Source organism: Calidris pugnax, unplaced genomic scaffold (genome assembly GCF_001431845.1).
Source record: "Calidris pugnax isolate Ruff unplaced genomic scaffold, ASM143184v1 scaffold103, whole genome shotgun sequence".
NCBI lineage: Eukaryota > Metazoa > Chordata > Aves > Charadriiformes > Scolopacidae > Calidris > Calidris pugnax.
Genome location: NW_015090990.1, coordinates 22,113,052 through 22,133,478, shown reverse-complemented (window position 1 = coordinate 22,133,478; position 20,427 = coordinate 22,113,052). Strand labels below are relative to the sequence as shown.

Here is a 20,427-nt window from a genome sequence, read left to right as displayed (position 1 = left end):
AAAAGCACAGTCTAGACAAGATGGCCCAGCACCCTGTCCAGCTGAATCTTAAAAGGGACCAATGTTGGGGAATCCACCACTGCCCTGGTGGGATTATTCTAATGACTGTTCTCATTGTGAAACATTTTCCTCTTGTGTCCAATCAGAATCTCTCCAGGATTAACTTGCACCCATTACCCCTCATCTTCCCCATGTGACTACTTCTAAAAAGGGAGTCTCCATCTTCTTTGTAGCCTCTCTTTAAATACTGGAACATGGTGACAAGGTCTCTCCTAAGCCTTCTTTTCTCATGTTCTCTGAGCGTGAACAAACCCAGTTCTTTCAGCTGTTCTTCATGTGGCAGGTTCCCAGGCCTTTGATCATCATTGTGGCCCGTCTCTGGACCATCTTCAGCCTGTCCACAAAAAAAACCTGAATACAGTATTCCAGGTGTGGCCTGATGAGCGCTGAGTAGAGTGGGATAATGACTGCTTATCTCTGCAGGTGATGTCCTTGTTGATGCAACCCAGCATCCCCTTGGTTTTCTTTGCCACTGCAGCACACACTTCACTCACATTGAGCTTGTTATCCACCAGGACCCTCAGGTCCCTTTCCACGGAGCTGCTCCTCAGCCAGATAGATCCCAGGACTCCTGGATTCTGTTTTCCGAGGTGCAAGACCTTACACTTGTCTGTGTTGAGCTTCATAAGGTTCTTGTGAACTCACTCTTCCATGTGTTCCACAACCCAGCCTATTCACGTGTTCCTGCAGGGTGGCTCTCCCTTCCAAAGTGTCCACTTCCCCACTGAAGCTGGAGGTTGATTTCCAGTATACATCTATTTCTGGCTCCTTCGTGATGTCCTTGTTGATGCAACCCAGCATCCCCTTGGTTTTCTTTGCCACTGCAGCACACACTTCACTCACATTGAGCTTGTTATCCACCAGGACCCTCAGGTCCCTTTCCACGGAGCTGCTCCTCAGCCAGATAGATCCCAGGACTCCTGGATTCTGTTTTCCGAGGTGCAAGACCTTACACTTGTCTGTGTTGAGCTTCATAAGGTTCTTGTGAACTCACTCTTCCATGTGTTCCACAACCCAGCCTATTCACGTGTTCCTGCAGGGTGGCTCTCCCTTCCAAAGTGTCCACTTCCCCACTGAAGCTGGAGGTTGATTTCCAGTATACATCTATTTCTGGCTCCTTCCTTTCTTCTAACTGGTAAAATGGAAGAAAAGAGAACTTGGGCACCAGTACTTTTCACTTGCACCCCCAGGGCTTTGTACTCTTCCTTGATTCTGCCCAGCTTCTGGCTTGTGGAGTTATTCATGCTCATGCAAAAGAGTATCAATGGATAGTAGTCTGTGCTCTTGGTGAATTGTGGCACCCTCTTGGCAACATCTCAGACCTTAGCTCCCAGAAGGCAGCGTAGCTCTTGTTGACTGCCCATCAGGCCGGCAGATGGGCACCTCAGAGCCCCTTCACAGAGAGTCACCCACTACAAGCACTCGTTTCTTTTTGCGATGATGTATTTGGATGTGGGATCTTGGAGAAGGAATAATAAATTTTTCATTTCCTTTTGCCAGTCAGTTTTACGTTTTCAAGTTTGACCATATATTAGCTGTAATGTGATAGTCATGAAGCAATCTTAAAGCATGTTTGCTCTGGAGCAAAAACTGTTCTTGTAGTACATTATTCATTTAGATATAGCTTTTCATGATGCTTGCTCCATCTCTCTTAAGCTTTAGTTAAAAAAATGAATATTGGATAGAAGAGGTGAGCAGTAGTTTCTGAAGCATGAATGTAGCTGTCTGAGGCAAATAGCCCAAAGCTGATTATGTGTATCAGCCTCCTCCATACCACTTGACCCTGACACATTTTGGAGCAGGCAGGTCCTCCTTATTTCATCAATTCCATTGTTAAAGACAGTGGCTTGTCGGCTTGTTTCTTACTGAGGTCAAACACGTCAAATGGAGTGGGACATCAGCATGATCAGATCTAAATTGCTTGCTGCACCAATTTCTACCTGTATTGTGGTCTAATATTAAATCTCCTGGTTTCCTTGCTGGTGATGTATGAGATACACATGGTGTTAGGGAACAGAAGAAAAAAAAAGAAGAAGAATTAAGTTTTCAGCCAGCTGACTATTATACTGAACTTCCAGACCAGGGAGAGCTGTGGAGGCATGGATTGCAAAGCTCTGCCATTTATTGACTGAATTTACTGTTTTAGAATAGAGTTAATTTAACAAGTTTTATGAAAGAAATATTGGTGGTGTAGTAATACAAGCATTCCATGCTTTTATGGAGACACAAAATGCCTTTTCAGAAATATTTCAGAAAAATGTCAGCATTTCAACACAATCACATCTTTTCAAACAGTCTGTTGAGAGGTTTTCCTGATCCTGTGGGAGCTTGCGCAAAAAATCTGCTGAAACCAAATCCTTTTTTATGTTTGACTGAGTATAGCCTGATACTGTGTTTGTATGTAATCTTAAAGCTCCCAAAACTGCAGCTATTTTCCCAAATACGTAATATCACATCTTAAGCAACAAAAGGTGCTGCGTATTGGGTCTTGAGGTTGCCTTCAGAAAGCTAATTTCACCTGAGAGTCTTAACCTGCTCACTGTTTTTGTGAGCATCATGTTGCAGTGGAGTATTATTGGTCAAAGTGCTGTTTCTATGTTAGAGCTGGAGAGTCTTTTAGAAACTGAATATTTCGCTCCTGATTTTTCCTTCATATGTAGACTAAGAAATGAGTCACAACTGTACTTGAAAATGGGAATAATGTCCATATTTACCTTCAGAGAACGAACTTTACCTGAGAGATCTGTTTCTTTAGATCAGCTGATGCCATTTAGAAAGAATTTCCTTCCCAACATAAATGTTATATAAACTCCTAAATAGAATTTCATAGCTATAGAGCTGAGAAAAAAAATGCAAACATTATAAAAGTTTAGTGATCTAACAAATCCTGTTGATGTAGAGGTTAGAGGGTTTTTCTTGGTTTTATTTAAGTATCATGGATTTTATCAATCTTGAGGAAATCTGTTATAATATGCTAAAGTAAGTGCTGTCAGGATCTTCATCGGTACTTTCATTTCTCTAACTCAAGTCTTTTCTCTTCTATTGAGAGGCTTTTCTTTCCTATTCAAAATGGACAAAAACCTGTGCTCTGCTAAACAACCGAAATAGGTAGCAGCTCAGAGAATAGCCCTTAGTTCTCCCTTGTTACCTGATATTAATGGCAAGGAAGAATCAGCTTCAGTGGGCTTTAGAAACGGATGTGAAATGAGGGGAAAAAAGATTGTCAGGAGACCTCCTTCATTCAATTGGTTTGTTTTTCAGCAAAGCTACCTGAGAGCCCACCGATGTACAAGCCCTATGAAGACAGCTAATTTTTCTGCTTTAGTTAGTTGGAAGGTAAATGTTGTTTTGCAGGTGGGTTTCAGCAGCTAATCAGCTTTTCATTCATATGTTGTTTTCTCTCGTCATTTTTGGAGAACACATGCTTGGAGCTCTTTTAAAACCTTGACAGAAAAAGTGACAGATGTCTCGAGCGTGGCAACCCTCAGACTGTCCTCCCCTGTTTTTGGCAAAGGCTTTTTGCAGCCTATAACATAAATAGCTAAATCAGATGGAAAGGATTGATTGAGAACCATTGCTTTGGCATGAATAGAGGAGGCTTGATAAATGTTACCGTAAATGCCCTCATATCTGCACAGTTTCAACCCATTTTTCTAGGTACTATTAGCGTTGGTATTTACACATTTTCAATAAAGAAATCTTCTCATCCTGAAGATATCACTTATAATCACCTGTTGTTAATATATTTAATTCAATATTATAATCCTGAAGTAAGCCTGATCTGAAACTGAGTCTTTAAAATGATGCTAAGCTACGTCAGTTCAAATGAGATCTATAAAACTGCTTTCTGCGATAAATTCAAGCACAGATTATTTCTTTTTAAAATTAAGATAAAATCCAAGATGTTATTTGTATTCACTCTGTTGTTTTTGTACTAAAACCTACAAAAAGACCACATGGTAATCAGTTGGTTGGTTATTGTATAAGTGTAGCTCTTGCAGTACATCATTAGTTTGATTCAGGTGAGGTGGGCTGAAATAAAACTATCTGAAGCACGTCTCATTTTGTATGGCATTTAGCAATTGCGAGATGATAATTGCTATCACTGAAGCATGACTGCTTTTGTAATGAATACGTTCCGCTTGTGTTCAGAGTATGTAGCTCTGTGTGTGTAATACAGCATGCTTTAATCTTAAAATAATAAGCGAATTTGAAATTGAATTTATTGTTCTATAAAGTTGTATTTGACAGAGGTTCTGCCTTCAACAGTCAAGTGATCAATGTTTGGTTTTAATTACATAGCGCTGGAGAGATCTTAGACACCTCTTTTTGTGATGGCATGTGTTTCCAAACAGTTATGTTGATAATCAAATCTGAAAAACACGGTTTTAAATCAGCTAATGAAGTTAAGTGTTAGCCCAGCACATCACGTTTTCTCCTCTATGCTGTTCAATCAAATCAGTGTTATCTGATTTTGCAGTGGCTTTAATGTGGTCCTCTTGTATTTAGGTGGGATTGTTTGACTTGGTCGCCTCTCCATCGATCTTGCCCACTGATGATACTGATGTCACCTTTCTGTTCACGTAAAGTCAATACATACAGTAGTAGATTAAGAGCTACTCCCTTCTTCCTGGGAAAAATAAGTACAATAGGATGACTTTGCCTTCTGGTCCTGTGCAATGGCAGAGCTGGTCTACTGTATGTTAATATATGCAAGGGCTGCAGGGCAGTTGTACAGTCTCTTCTGCTTTAATAAATGCCACGTATGTGCTGCAATCCTCAGTTCAAAAATTGTTCACCAAAACTCAACTGGTTTGTCTGAGTGCGGGAAAACTGAGACCCACTGAAATGAAAAAAACAGAGGGACAAATATAAATATATATCATGTATATGTGTGTCAGATTTGGAGAAGAAACAAGACTTGAAAGTTGAGAATTTCAACATTGCAACCATATTGGGTTATATGATCAGAGATATTTTTAAACATTATTTTAATGTTCCAGAGATAGGAAACAAAACCAAAACAACAACATAAAAAAACCCAGAACAGAGACTTTTCAATATAACAAAGTTTTTGAACTGAGGAAGGAAATGCCACATTTTATTGGACAGCAAATGTTATTTAAGTCTTTCTTCAAGAACATTGCTATGTGGGTCGTGCTGTCTAAAATTGGAGAATGTGTTGGAGATGTATGCTTTAACTTGCGTTTCATGATTTCAGAAGATACAAAGTAAAAAAAAAGGACAGAAAAAAGTGTTTTTATTAAGGTCAATATTTTCTTGCTGTAGGCACCAGATGTAGGCCTGTGGGAATGAGCCAGCTCCTGTCTTTCTGCTGGGAACTTCTCCCAGCATGGTTCCAGCCACCAGTAGGAATTTATGTTAATCCCATTGACGTGACTACTTACGATGTCTTCTCATAAGTGGTAACCTAGTTGTTTGCAAGTGATTAGATATTATGTCATTAATGGTTAGGCCCTCAAGTATAGCGAATGGGCTGTTTGGGGTTGGTTGCTTGGGTGTGAGATGACATCTGTTGGGAGTCAGCTCTTCTCTGCCCTCCTCTCTGCCTGTCCTGCTGAGGTACTTGGCTCCCCAGAATAAAGACTGAAGCAAGCAATGCTACAGCCAGGGAGCTCTGAGACTATGCAGATAGCCGTTTAAATATACGTTAAAAGAACGTACATGTGCCCCTATGTACTGTTGAACTGTTTTGCCTACTGCTTCTCTTTGTGACTCTCTTATAAATGCAGTTTAAAAATACTCTATTTCATAATTATTTATGTGGCTTATAGTTACATTGTAAAGAACATTATGACTAAGAAACAAGTAGATGGGGGAAAAAGTATTTGTTAATGGAAAAAGTAAAAGCTTCATGCTAGTAAATATTTTACCAATTTATGAGAGAAAATGGTGTAGGAAAGCTTTTTAAAAGGTCAATGAATTTCTATTAAATTATTCTATTCTCATTGCCTTTAAAATTAAGCATGCAAGGTCAACATTAAAAGCCCTATGTTCAGCAGCTGAATTGCCATTTAAAGCAGAAATCGAACACTTGCGCTCAAGAAAGAGAAAGGAATGAAAACTTTTACTTCTTCCTACTGCTTTCCCGGGAGCTGTTAGTCACAACAATAATTTTAGATCCACGTCCTTTGGTAAGCTATTTCCGAAATGCAGAAAATCTATATGTAGAGAATAGATGTGTATATACCATCAATGCTAAACTCTTGAAGTGTCAGATTTGATCAGATTTGATCATATAGGCTCTTCTCCTGATGAATCTTGTGACAGTTTTGAATACCTGATAACTTGTACAGGAAGTCAACCAGGGAAAATACATGACCTATCCCTGTCATACTGTGTTACAGGGCTTTGTGTGCTTGATGTCAGTTAGGAATCTTACTTTCCATTCCTGTTGGGAAGGTGTTTGGTTAACAGGTGGTTTGAGGGTGACTACTGGAGGCCAGGAGTTCTGGGTGGTTGGTTGACTGGAGCTAGTACTGGGGAACATCACCGGTCCTGAGGATGCAGGGGTCTTTTATAAGTGATGAAAAGTGGGCATTGTAGCCTTGATCTTCATTTCAGTTGCTGAAGGCTTATATTTCCATGCAGATAGATGCTCTATTGAGTTGGCCTAAGAAAGTTATTTTTTTAATAGAGACAAAAATCAATACTTCAGGAGCTTGTTTGAAAATATTTAACAGAATTATTTTAAAAATGCAATGCAGTAGCCACCATCTCAACTTTTCTTCTTTCATCACTTGCTCAGTTCTGATTACTGGGCTATAAAACCCAGTTTTAAGGTGTCAGGAGCAGAGTCCTGAAAAAATGTTTGAAAAACCTCACAAATTCAGGATGCAAAAAACAGACATGTCTCGCTTTCTCAAGGAAAGACTCCAAATAAAATAAGGTCACTGCTGAGCACCGATTCTTTTCTATGTATTTTCAACTTTCTTTTCAAGGACACAAGTTGTCATTTCCTCTCTGCTAAAATACTTATTTTTCTCCTATTATTGTCGCTAAAGCATTTTTTTTTATAGGAGAAGATTGCTCCAGCACCTGTTAAATTCTCATATCAAAGTTAAAGGGATGTTTAATTTATTTTCCTTTTAATCTGGTTTAGGTTAGAATGACCTTTTCTTTGCTTCATATTAAAATCCCCTTCTTAAAAATTTAATGTTTTCCTCCATGTTGCATATATTGATTATCAATGCTGGTATTTATTCATAATTAAAAATACAGTAGGCAAGAAAACCAGTATTTAAGCTTGACATAAAGCCTTCTAGCATTTTTATTTCACTGCATTTTAGTATTAACCCTTATAAGCATGTGAACAGAGGTTCTGTGCTTTGTAAAGAGCTATAAGAAAATCAAATGTGTCCAACTGGTATTATTCTGTCTTTGAAATTTTGGCCTAACCCACCTCAAAAGTGTTCCGGCTGGTGCAGGAGTGTAGTGTGGTGTTTTGTTGTGGCTTTGGACAGTCTCTATATGAAAATCTAACATCGATCACAACAGTATCGGCACAAACTCCAACCAAGGACCAGCTTTGTTCTGATTTTTAGTCCTAAAAGTAACATCTTTCTCTTCAGGAAAGTAATTCCTTTTTTTCTATCTCTTTTTCTTTTTCTTTTTTTTTCTTTTTTCTGTTACATAAGCAAGATTCAAGCAGCCAAATATTAGAAAGATTAGAAAGAAGCAATTTAGCTTAGAAAAAGTTATATAGATTGTGGAGGGTGACAGAAGCTGTCACTATTGATTTTCTGCCACTTTCCCATCTGACCTTTTGGATTCTAGCGGGCACTCTTAAGAGGATTTGGCTTGTAACAAATTAAGGATATCAGAGAACAATTGCTGACTCACATTATGAGAGCTGACTGAGCTCCTTTGCTATCAGCACAGACTTATTGTACACAGGGACATGGTCATTACTTAATTTAATGTGCTCCTGTAGATAAAACCAATTGAAAAGCTGTTTATAAAAACAAGGTTAATGATGATAAATGAAGTTACCATCTACTTTATTTTGATACGCATACGTGTGTGTACACATGCGTAAATTTGAACTTACAATTTTAAACTTGGGCTTGTGAAATGTATGACATGCAAAGCGATCAAAATATACACCAAAAACTTTGATAAAAAATATTTAAAATGAAGCCATTAAAAATTTGCATATATAAAATCTTCATCTGCATTATTGTGTATGAAATTGGAAGAAAAAAGCTAAGTGCTTTGTCTTCATTTAACATTTCCTGGCAGCACCTCCACACAAAATTTCAATGCGAGTATCCTTTGCTGAGTACCCTTCCACCCTGTTTGGAAGAAATAAATTGCTTGTCTGGAGTGGTTAAAAGACTTTAATCTGACTTAATCATCATAAAGTATTTCACCATATGATCGAATAAGTTTGCAGAAATAGTTATTTTTTCACTGGATGCCCAGAATGCATATAATAAATATATAATAATAATAAATAGGAAAATTTCTTGTATTCATTAGCACAATTTTAAGAAACAAGATGTTAGTATGTTTTTTTCTGTGTGATAAACCTGTGCTATATTAATGTATTTTAAAATCTCACAGGAATATGGATCCCAAATAGCTGTCCATGTCTTCCCTGTGAGAGGCAGCAAAGGGCTAAATATTGGTGGGGGAGCAGAGCTGTAGGTGTGCTGGACCAGCATTACCACTTCCAGCTCTCACTATTTTTGTGCTCTTTCTTTTTTCCCCCAGAATTTGGCTGAAATGGTAAGGTCAGGATTAAATCCACCTTGTGTTTAGACTTCAGGCTGTCCACTAATTGACATGTATTTCTAACACTGTTTTTACTGAATTTCACTGTTTTTTATGGGTTATTTCTTTGTTGAATTGAGGGTGGCATGATAGTTTCCCAAATCCATTTTGGTTACTACAGGTATGCACTTTAGGTAGTATATCATAAGTCTGGTTTCCAAAGTTAGGTTTATACTGCCATGTTCTGTATCTGTACATGTTAATGTATGTGTATACATGAAACAGAAAACTCACTGCGTCTAAATTAACAGAAAAGCAAAGATCTCAAGAGTTTAGGTATTTTACAGTGATGGAGGATCTAATGGAAGAGGAAAAAGGACCACAGTGCAGGGATATTACTCATAAACATTTTAGGATCCACACTTGAAACGCAAGTCCAGAGGAAATCAGAGCACTGCTGCCATTGCTGGCTGAGCTCTGTTTTGTTGGAGAGCAAAGTGAAAGCTCCAAAGACCTTTAATGTTTGGGAATATACATATCTTTTTGTTTGCTCACTGCTACTTAAGGATCAGGTTTTTAAGTAGGCCTTGCTAAGCTTTGTTTCCCGAATGTCAGTTTTAGTTTCTTTTACAAGTAGCCATATTAGGTCAATATTAAATTTTGTTGGTTTACTATTAACTGTAGCTAAACTGGAATCCTGTTCATCTGACTCCTATGGCAGCAATATTGCGGATACTGTTGCGTTTTAACAAAATCAATTAGTTGGTTCAGAAATGCTAATTTTGCACTATGTTCCACCTATGATTCCTGCTGAAAAAAACCTGTTGTGCATCCAGCAGTTTCCATTGCACGGGGCATTTGTCTGCTGTTTGTTTCTTTAAGGTAGCCAGAGTTCTTTTCAACTAGAAAGAGAAAACTTTTGGCTGGGCAGGAATGGCTTAGGGCTAAGAAAGAATTCAATAATCCAAGAATGTGAAGCCTTTGAAAAAAATTAGCACTTGTATGCAAGAAATCTGTTTCATTTACCGAATGCCTTGAGTTCACCACTAATACTGGCATCTCCTCAATATATGTTTCCATCTAGTGTTTTGTGCCATTACTACTTGTATGCAAGAAATCTGTTTCATTTACCAAATGCCTTGAGTTCACCACTAATACTGGCCTCTCCTCAATTTATGTTTCCATCTAGTGTCTCCCTTCCAAACTTTTTTCTAGTTATATTATTGGATCCTTGAGCCTCAAGGTCAGGCTTCTGTAACTGGTGAGCAGTTCACAAACATATAGCAACTTCTTTGTGAAGACTAAATAATGATCTTTGGATCTGTAGTTTTATGGAAACCTAAAAATGTAGATTCATCAGAGTACACATTAGGCAGTTTCGTTTTCAGTTTTGGTTGTTGCACTAATTAGTTTTGGACCTTATGCTTTCGCTGTTAACTTTGATGTCCCCTGTGATAGAATTGGTCAGTCTTGGCCAGCTGTTTTCACTTTTTCCACATCTCATGCAACCACCGTGTTGCTTGTTCTGACGTAGTGGTGATAGAGCTGAACTCTGCTTAACTGGATATGTGAGCTGATTCACATTTTAATTAAACATAATGTTTTTTCACCAAAGAAGTATTTTTAACCTAAATCAGCTTACTGGTCTAAATAAATGCTCCTGCAAACAAGTATGCTGGCACTGAGGAGGAGTAGCTAGGCATAAAGAAGACTTGCTGTTGAGGAGGAGATACCTAAAAGGTACCACTTCAACTTCTGAGTACTCTGTCTGTCTTTTATATTCTGTTCAGAGTCCCTAAAGCAATGGGAATCTATAAGCACTACTCTAATAGAAATGGTCACTAAGATATATGTAATGCTTAACTGTGCTGGAGTTTCAAACCAGACCTGATGGGTTTTGCAATGTCCCTGCTACCTTATTAGGTAAAGTCGAGACAAGTGTATTAGCACAGCTCACGTAGAGGTTGTGGTTCAGCATCTCCTGCTCTGATAGCTGTTTTGATCACTGCAGTGTGTGACAGATTGGCAGAAATAGTCCCTCAAACTTCAGTCAGATCTCGGTCTCTAGTCTGGTCATGAACTTTAGTGAGTGTATATTGAAAATGTATTAAAAAACTCATTTCTTTACCTGACAGCATGAAAACATGCCATTTCCTGCATTTTTGCTCAACTTCAAGGATTTTTGACAATTTGCTACGCAGAAAGCACAACAGAAAATGAAGAAAAATGGAATAGTGTGACTAAGGATCAGTCTAAATGTATCATTTATGCAAACGTGTGGGTTTCAGTGTGATATTTTTGAAGAAGCTTTGACTGTTTTGTGGACATGGCTCATTTTCTCTGCATCTCTTTAAACACAGTTAATGATTATGGGCAATGCTGGGTAAATGCTTCATCTTTGTGTGCTCATCTTACAGCGAAAGGTGCCACTCATACAGCACTCTCAGCAGCAAAGCGACACAGAGCAGGGCTGCAGCCCTGATGCTGTTTTGAGAGCCTATTTGGAAATGTCATTGGTGGTAATGGCCAGCCATTTTTATGTATTTTCCATCGTCTCGTGTAGATACTGGATATGACACTTGAGTTTGGCTATCCTCATTGCAGGGCTGGCTGTTATTGAACACTTGCCTGGCTAGGTAGACAGCAAAGAAATGGATATAAATACTTTCTGGTGCCTTTTCTATACCTGACACTCTCAACTGCAGAAGAGCTTGCCCAGCAGTATGTCTTGAGATGTGGTTGTACCGGAGTCCTTAGTTTTCTTCCCATTTTCCAACACAAGAGTGAAGTTTCAAATCTACCAAAATCTTTCCTTCTCCCCTTTGGCCAGGAGGTGGGGTTAAAAATCAGGCTTTTATGCACTTCTGAGCCTTAAGTGATATTTTTATTAAGTTTCCTCTATCTTTGCCTTTTATTGAAATTATTGACTATCAACTATTCAACTTTATGATCTATATCAGCTTTAGGTCTAATGTCTTCAAAACTTAAGTATTGTCATTCACATAAAGTAGCAATTCCCATGAGATGTTCAAATATTCAAATAACTTTCTCTATATATGAGGATCATAGCAATGATAAATACTCCATCTGCCATTTGTCTCATACAAATAAAAAAGTAAGAACAAAATCATTAAAAGTCATTGGTAAAAAGTTATTTGCCATGGGCTGTTGGGTACTGTATTTAGTCCATAGACTCCTGCTTCAGCAGCAGCTACATTTACTCCAATCTCCTTTATTTTCTCCCCTCCCTTTTTTTTTTTTTTTTTTTTGATGGACTATTCTGACAGCATGCGTATGCACTATGAACTATCCTACTGTATTCTTAGCTCAGCTATTTGCCTAGAACAATAAACAGAAAAAAATGTTGAAAAAAAAAAAAAAAATTTTTTCCCCCCCCTTTTTTTTTTTTTTTTTTTTTAACCTAGGGTCATTCAGAAGTTTGCCACATTTTTATTACCTTTTCAGAGAGAACAAAGACCAGGCCAGTGTCATCTCAAACAGGCTATACCTGGATTTAAGACTGCAGTAAGGTCACTCGTAATTTAGCTAGAGTAGATCCACCAAGGTAAATCCGTGCTCCTTCAGGGCTCTTGTCATACTTTGGCAGCTTATAAAGCAATCTCAGAAATGAAAGAACAGGATCTTCAAAACCTGTTTGTGTGTTGCAAAGCACTGTTCCTACAGTCTTGTTTCTCTTCATCTTTTCTCTTAGACTGAGCATCTTCATCAAGGTTGATTACTGCTTCTGAACAGTATTTTGAATCAACCCAAAATTGGAAGAAATTTTTAGAAGGATTTTTTTCAATGAGTTTGCTCTATGGCAATTTTAATCTTAATTCCATTTCCCATTGGGACAAACTTTTTTCTCTGGGCTTCTCAGTAAAAAGATTTATTTGCATTATTTAAAGATGCCAAAAGAAATAATACTTTTTTTCCCCCTTACAGCCATATTACCAATCACCTGTTGTGGTGGTGGTGGTTGTTTTTAACTAAAATTAACAGTAACATTGATCCAGTCCTATAGGATGTATTTCATTTAATAACCAAATGTATGTGTAGGAGGTACTTCTTTCCAGCAAGATAAATTGATATAGACCATCAGGTATATATCAGAATAGACTGTCCTTCTGGTTTGTGGCTGGAATTGTTCCGTATCTGCATCCAGGACTTGTTGGGCAGGCACACAAACCTGCCTAGGAGTGTTTCAGACCTGGCCCAGTTCTAAGGTCTCTTTTTCAATGGCTGGGTATTTAAGTGCTCGTGGCACATAACTTCAAAGCATATAATGTAAGGCTAGTCATGATGGGTCCCTGAAGCTATAAAAAGATAGTAAATTTGCATGAAAAGGTTTAATGGTCTGGAAAGCCATAGTAAAATGAAATCGGTAAAAGAGTCTGTAAAGAAAAGTCCCTGAGCCCGCTGTGAGGATTTCCAGGAGCACTGAGTTCAGTAGGCACCACGCGCCATTCAGTAGCACCCTGCTCCTAACAAATACATCGGCTGTGAAAACAGAATGGACCTATTCAATTGAAAATACGGTTTGAAACTTCCTCAATAGGGAAAATATAAAGCTCACGTATTAGAGACATTGAGTTATATTTCAATAACAGAGTTTCAGATTTCTTTGAAAGTAGGACAGATTGCAATTTTAACCAGTCATGGAGAAACTCAATTCTTGAGAGGAATAAAATGGGACAGAAACATTTTTATTTCAGTTCAAAGATTAGTATATTCCCCTTTGCTTTCCTTAAAAAAAAAAAAATCTTTTAAAAAATATAAGAATAAGCAGAAAAGATAAAATACAGGAAAAATAGTGTTTTGAAAACCTGGCAAAAAATCTTGCAGAAGAAAATTTATTACAGTCGAGCACAGCAGCCAAAACTAGGAAAACTGAACTCAATAGTCACCAAGAACTCTCATCCTGAAAATACAGGTATGCAGATTTTCATTTTCATTGTCCCATAGATCAATCACATGCTCAAAATTAAATAAATTTAATAAGATGAGGTCCAATTTTCTGTTTCCCTGATGCCCTGGCCGACTTTACTGGCAATTTTTACCAGACCAAAAACTAACTTCACCAACTGATTAAAGCTTGAAGAGCTCTAGAGCAACTTTTAAAATACAAATTAATACCAGCCAGTAATTTGGCAGTCAGTTAACTTGAGGTGAAATAAATAAACAACTCCCCTTGCCCTGTCCTTTGCCCTTCCTCGGGTCTCAAAATGCCTTACACAAGATGTGGTCATACCCCCTTCAGATTGAGGGCTGCTGGGCATGAGCACTGACGTTTGTTCCAGTGCTTGGTTTTCATGCTCAAGAGGGGTTCTCAAGTCCATCTCCAGGGCTGCGAGTTCTGCAAGGTTAAGAGGTACTTCATTTAGTTTAGTGTGTTGCTGGAAGGATCAAATAGAAAAACTTGATTTTCCTGAAGAGTCTAATTACATTAGACACTTACCTGTCAATGAAATTACATTAAGTAGCTATGAAAATCTTTAGATGTCTACATGCCTGCTGTAAGGAAATTAAATGCCAAAAATCAACCCCAGGATGTTTTTAAATCAAAATTCTGCTCTAATTAAAGTGTGTGACTGGACTATTTAACGGCAGAGGAGTAAAGGAGATTAATACCAGGCTTCTTTTTCACTTGCTTATCATTGAAGTGATGAACATTCAGTGAAGAAGATATTATCTAGAGTTAAACCTTCTTTCTTTTCTACAGCTAAGCCTTCTTCAGTTCCACCTTGTATGGGCGTCAAAAGAGATGGGGTAGATAAACTTTTCTTCATTTTAACTAGACTCAACGCTTTATTGTAAGTGCTGATGAAGAGTTCCTTCTTAATACAAGTATCCAAGCAAAGATTTGTGGCCACCACTCTCACCTTGTAAGAGCATGCCCTGCCTGACAGTAGGTTTTAAAACACCAGAATAAATAAGTAATTCTACAGATCTATGCACAATGGTTAGTTTTAATGGCAAAAAAATCCCAATCAAGTGCTTTTATGAGTCCCAGTTAAAAGTAATTATACAGTATAAGTGCTTTAAGTAAGTTAATGAGACAGACAAATCTGATAACGAATTCCTGTCTCATCATAAGCCTCCTTTCGTGTTAATTCCATCTCAGCATTGCAGGGCACTGTTCTGCATTGCTTTGCTCTCCACTGAGTCCAACTCTCTCCCTGTTCACATTGGTCTCACTCCATTTAGTGCAGGGGCTGTGGAATTCAGCTGTTTGCATTAGTAGGTATATGGTAAACAAACTTGGTGTTTCCAAAAAATGACAATGGCATTAGGAAGCAAACAGCATTAATTGGAATAAATTTTGCTGTTTCCTTCTAATTTCATTGTGTTATTTATCTTAATGCTAGGGTGTTTGTCTAAATGTGGAATACTGTCTGTGTGTTTATTAGGAAGCTGAGAAACCAGTTTTATAATTATTTGCATGTCTTCAATAGCGTTTTCAAGTATGCACATAGCAGAATACTGATTAGCTCTCTCGTACGTAATAAGTGTTTTGGTTGGAATTGGTTGTCTGCAGGAAATATTGGAGAGAAAATAAAGGTAGGGTGGGCTTTTTCAGCCTCTGATCTTCGATTAATGTAGGAATCTTTGGGGTACCATTTCCTCCTTGGGCTTCTCATCATCCAGTGCAGTGAAGCAGTGGGGTCATTGCTGGTGGAACCTCCTTTGCCTGAAAGGAGAATGTCAGAAGAGGGCAACAAATCAAGGAAATAGCATCTCTTCTTTATGGCCTTGTGAGCTTTAGGCGGCTGTCGTGTCTCACAGTTAATGGAAAAGTTTCAGGTAAGGTAAGCCAAATGATCTGACAGTATTTTTGGGCTTTATTTTCCCAGCCAGTCTCCTTTTAAACTTGGTACGAAACCAAAACTTGCTGTACACCGCTTGGAAATGAATTTGTTGAGATCAATGAGTAATTTGATCAGTGCATCTAATTGCCTTTTGCTTTGGTCTCACCGCCTTGATAAGGACAAGAACCTTATAAAGAATTATATTTGGTACTAGACTGCATTAATACTATTAATGGATTCTATTTTTTATATATTCCTTCAACTGCATCAATGGGTGATGTAGAGACTGCTTACATGACAAAAAAGTGATATGCGAAAACATTTAAAAAATTTATATCTATCAACTAATACTGAGATTGATAGCAGAGATGTTAGTAAATTGTAAATTTTATTCAGTTAAATCTGCTTCTTGATACTGTCTTTATAATAACTAGCAAACGTAACAGAAATTAAGGAATCATTTTTAATTGTCTCCATGGGTATTGCAGTTAATGGGCTATAGAGAAGTGTGCTCTTAAGTTATGGCTGGTTTTTCCCTTGATTTTTTTTTTGGTAATAACATATTTTTATGCAAATTCTTGCATATAAATACAGCTACTATATAGAGCAGTTTTGCCAAATCAAGAAAATTAGCCAGAGTTTTTTAACAATGTTCAAAAAAAAATTTGCCTTTTTTTGGTGTGTTTGTTATTGGGACAGAAAAGTGCTTTAGATATTTTTTGTTCCAGTTACATTGGAACATCTGTCAGCTTTAACATGGTATAATCCAGAGCAGTCTAATCCTCTCTGGGATGACTATATCAGTAAATTATCCTGAAGAAGGGGTTTATTTCTGTAATACGTTTTACTTTGCGGTGACTGCATGCCTGACCCTTTTAAGTCTACAGTAAATGCAGAAGAGCTTACTGCCATAAAAGGAGCTCACATTTATTGTAAAGTGAGAATATTCACACTGGCAGTCACCATGGAGTAGATGATGTATTGTAATTTCACATTCTTACTTTTTTTTTTTCTAGTTGACCTTTCTGCAGACAGTAGAAGTGTAAGCCTGAAGTGCAGTCCATAAAAATATCCACTAGGTTGAGGAATCCAGTCAACTCTCCAAAGTTATCTATGTAAAGTGTTTAATGCTTCTGCAGCTCTCCTTCTTTTTCTCTCATGTAATGAGAGCAGAAAGTCCAGTCGAGTTAGTAACCCCTCTGTGGATGAAACCTGCTCTTAATCCAATTTATCAGAAGTTTGCAGTAGCATTTGCCTCGGCTAAAGGCTTTGGAGGATGGAGAAGATGGTTTTAGAGAAATAATGCCAGCTGATAGATGCAATCACTTATTAGAGATCTTTCGTATAAATTATGAAAAATAGCTACAGTGAATTATAGCTGTAGGCTTTCAGATAATAAGCCTTTCAGGAAAAAAATAATGACACTAAGTGACACTCAGTTCTGAGTTTCATTACCAAGCTGAATCATAATTCAAAATTCTTTTAAAACTTCCAGGATGGTTGGCAAATCTTGATGAAATTCAGACCAAGCTTGATCATATTTAACCCTTTTAGGTGAGTTTTTTGGCTGTTACTTTACTCCAGGAATATTCCTCTCCAACAAGTTTTTAGGTCATTTCTGTCTTCAATCCATTGCCCAGTACTGTGCGGGTCCAGGGAGTGTGAATTTTTTACTGTCAGTTTTTGGGCAGTTATCCCTAACCAAAATCTGTAGAGCCTCCTCTTTCAAAGTAGTATTCCTTGCAAAATCAATAGAAATAGCCTAGCAGGCAGAGAACCAGCAGCCTGTATTCTGTTTCCGTTCTCCGTTCATCCTTGAAATCAGATTTTGCTAACCAGGAATGGCAATTTATCCACAATCTTGATACAGTCCGGGGAATACCGTGGCCGTGGGGAATCTCCTGAACACCCTCCATTATGGGTTTTATTAAGCGGGTTTTGGTGCATACACGTGCAATACCATAAGTTGGAGTCTGGGAATGATGTTTGGAGAGATGAGACTTATCAACTTGATTTTAATCTGGTGGTAAAAGATATTGAATAATCTCTCCAAACATCTTTCCAAGACACAATGCAAAAATAGGTAGTTTCTTTATGTTACCAGTGAAGTTACATAACTGTATTCAAGGTATTATGCCACGTTAGTAAGTCTTGCAAAACTTTGCTTGAGGCTTTATCAACAACATGGTGTGAGATCTTTATGTAAAGAAAAATTATTATTCAATTGACATTCAATTCACTTCTTGTCTTAGAATCCATCATACTCACTCTTATCCTTCTCGGGTGTCATATGTAATATTTCAGAGTTCTGATAATTCTCCCCAATCCAGACTTTTCTTTTTTGTGTTTGAAAAAAAAAACAAATTGGGAGGCATCCCTTTTGTAGACTATGAGAATTAATCCTAAAGTGTTTCAAGGGAGTATATCTCTATATTCTGCCACTAGTGTTTTCCTAAACATAGGCATCTCGGTAATAATTGAAGTGGTTCAAAACCAGCAGTTTCTTAATAGTCGATACTAAGATCTAAGTGTAGAGTTTCCAGGCTAGGTGTCCATACAGCATGCATGTATTTCCAAGTGTAAAATACTGCTATTTCTTGAAATAAAGTGCCAACTCACTTCGGTTTTAAACAAAGCAGATTTTATGAAACATCATTTTAGAAATGTGTTAGAAATGCGTGAATTCCTCCTGTGTCAGCCAATATTCAGACCACCACTCTGAAGTGACTTTTGCAATTCTTTTAATGGACAGAATTTTGAAGAGGGAATACCTCACTTTGACTATGAATCAATCATATTTGCTAGCAGTCCAATCATGCTGATTTAAATTTAAAGTACTATTTTAAATAAGTACTTTGGGCATATAATTCTAATTGTATTACCATTATTCCTCTCTTTTTTAAATAAATATAATTGATAGGGAAATACTATAACGTGATAAAAATAGATTTTCCATTTTTAACTCCCCAAAATATATTGGAAGTATTCAAGTCCTAAGCTGTGAAAACTGCTAGCAAATAGAAACTTTTTACCCACAATTGACTCAGTTTTGGGTGTTCTGACTCTGAGTTCAGCTTTTGTTTTTATCTAACTGAACAAGAAAGAAGACATAAACAAGGGGAATTTAGGGTCAGTTCCAAAGAGCTCACAGTGATAAAATTTTGCAAAACAAATAAAAAGAGTGTATTTTCTTAAACAATATTCACCACATTTGGGATTTTAGGGGATGAGCCTATCCCAGACAGACTTGTCAAAAGCAAGAGTCATTGCACTGAAGTTATACATGTTTAGTGTTTAACTGGTATTAAACTAATTTGAGATGACAGGCCATTTCCATGCTCTTTCAGAACAGGCCATGTTATCATCAATGTATTTAGGAAATTCATACATATTACTTGTATATAATGTACTCATAAATGATAAGCAAAGTTGTTTGTAATGGTAAACGGAGATGTCTGTCTGTCCTTCTAATATTGGATTACAAATAACTAAACTATGGAAGTTACTCTTTACATCTCAGCTATGAAAGTGTTCCTCTTGTTGTCATGTGTACACGCTTTCAAGAAGGACCCGTTAGGGTTTCTTTAATTTTGTTTTCATTTTAGTAGGCATACTTTCTTGTAAAAGCCTGATAACTAAATTATTGCAGTTTGTAACTTCATACTTATTCTGCTCGTGTATATTACTTAGTAGATCTTTGCTAGCCTTGGATCAAAATTAACTCGAAAATATCCTTCAGTGTGATAAATATTTGTATTTAGACAGAACCTGGGGAAATCTTTCTAGACTCTGACAGAGCCCCTAAGGGGAGCTGGCAACTGTATAGCAAATGGAAGTGTGCAAATTTCCAGCCTCGCAGCAGATACAGTAAATATGTGCAGTGTAACACAGCAAATAATGTGAAGGCTTTTAGTTACGGAGGTGTGTAAATGTTTACAAATATGATTAACTGCAGAGCACAAAATCCATTCGCTGCACCAAAGGCAAAACTAAAATTATTTTTTCCCGCCCCCCTCCAGGATTACGCTGAAAAGAAAAACACGATAGCAAAAGCTCTGGAAGATCTTAAAGCCAACTTCTACTGTGAACTCTGTGACAAGCAGTACTATAAACACCAGGAGTTTGACAATCACATTAACTCTTACGATCATGCTCACAAACAGGTAAGAGGAATCTGCTCACTACTTCAATTTAGTTTCTGGCGGGATAATGAAATAGGATGTCCTTCAGGCAGGCTTGGAAATCAGTGTTGAGTTGTGCCCAAATTCAGGTTCTGGGAAGCAAGATACACTGTTTTCTTAGAAACAAATCTTAACGTGAAGACTTTACAGTCAAAAATTCTGAGATGGAAAGAAAGGGAAATGTGAACAGTTAAATTGTGAAGAGGAACAGGGAATGATGAAAAATATGATTAAAAATGTAAATGTACAATTTCCTTGTTATCAGTTTAATTTTGAACAGAAATAAATACTGTAGTATTCCTAAGAGATCTAGGAAGCATTTGTTGCAACAGATGCAAATAGGAAACTTGACATACTTTGGTAAACTTTCTTTTAGTGCAGATATAGTTCTGAAATGGGCTATGATTTTACTTAAATGCCTTGAATATAAAAAAACTGTGGTAATGAAAAGTTTCTGGCTCAGCTCACAATAAGATATGTTTTAGCTTTAAAACATTGGTATTTACATTTTTGCCACCACATTTTATCCCCGTGTCTCCAAGTTGTGTGTCCTACTTTGGTATCAAAAGCAGTGATTGTACAGAATGAGAGACAGTGCATCCCAGTGCTATGGCCTGGTCTTTGGAGCAATCAGGACTATG

General features: G+C 37.5%; 1 protein-coding gene across 2 annotated transcripts in view; it reads left to right on the top strand.

Moving 5' to 3' along the window:
• ZNF804A (zinc finger protein 804A) overlaps positions 1 to 20,427 on the top strand; it is a 156,469-nt gene that overhangs the window by 98,396 nt on the left and 37,646 nt on the right. For both annotated transcript variants that reach the window (XM_014954103.1, XM_014954102.1), the window contains exon 2: positions 19,625 to 19,768. In XM_014954103.1, the coding sequence (XP_014809589.1) occupies positions 19,625 to 19,768 (144 nt within the window). The remainder of the gene's footprint in view (positions 1 to 19,624; positions 19,769 to 20,427) is intronic.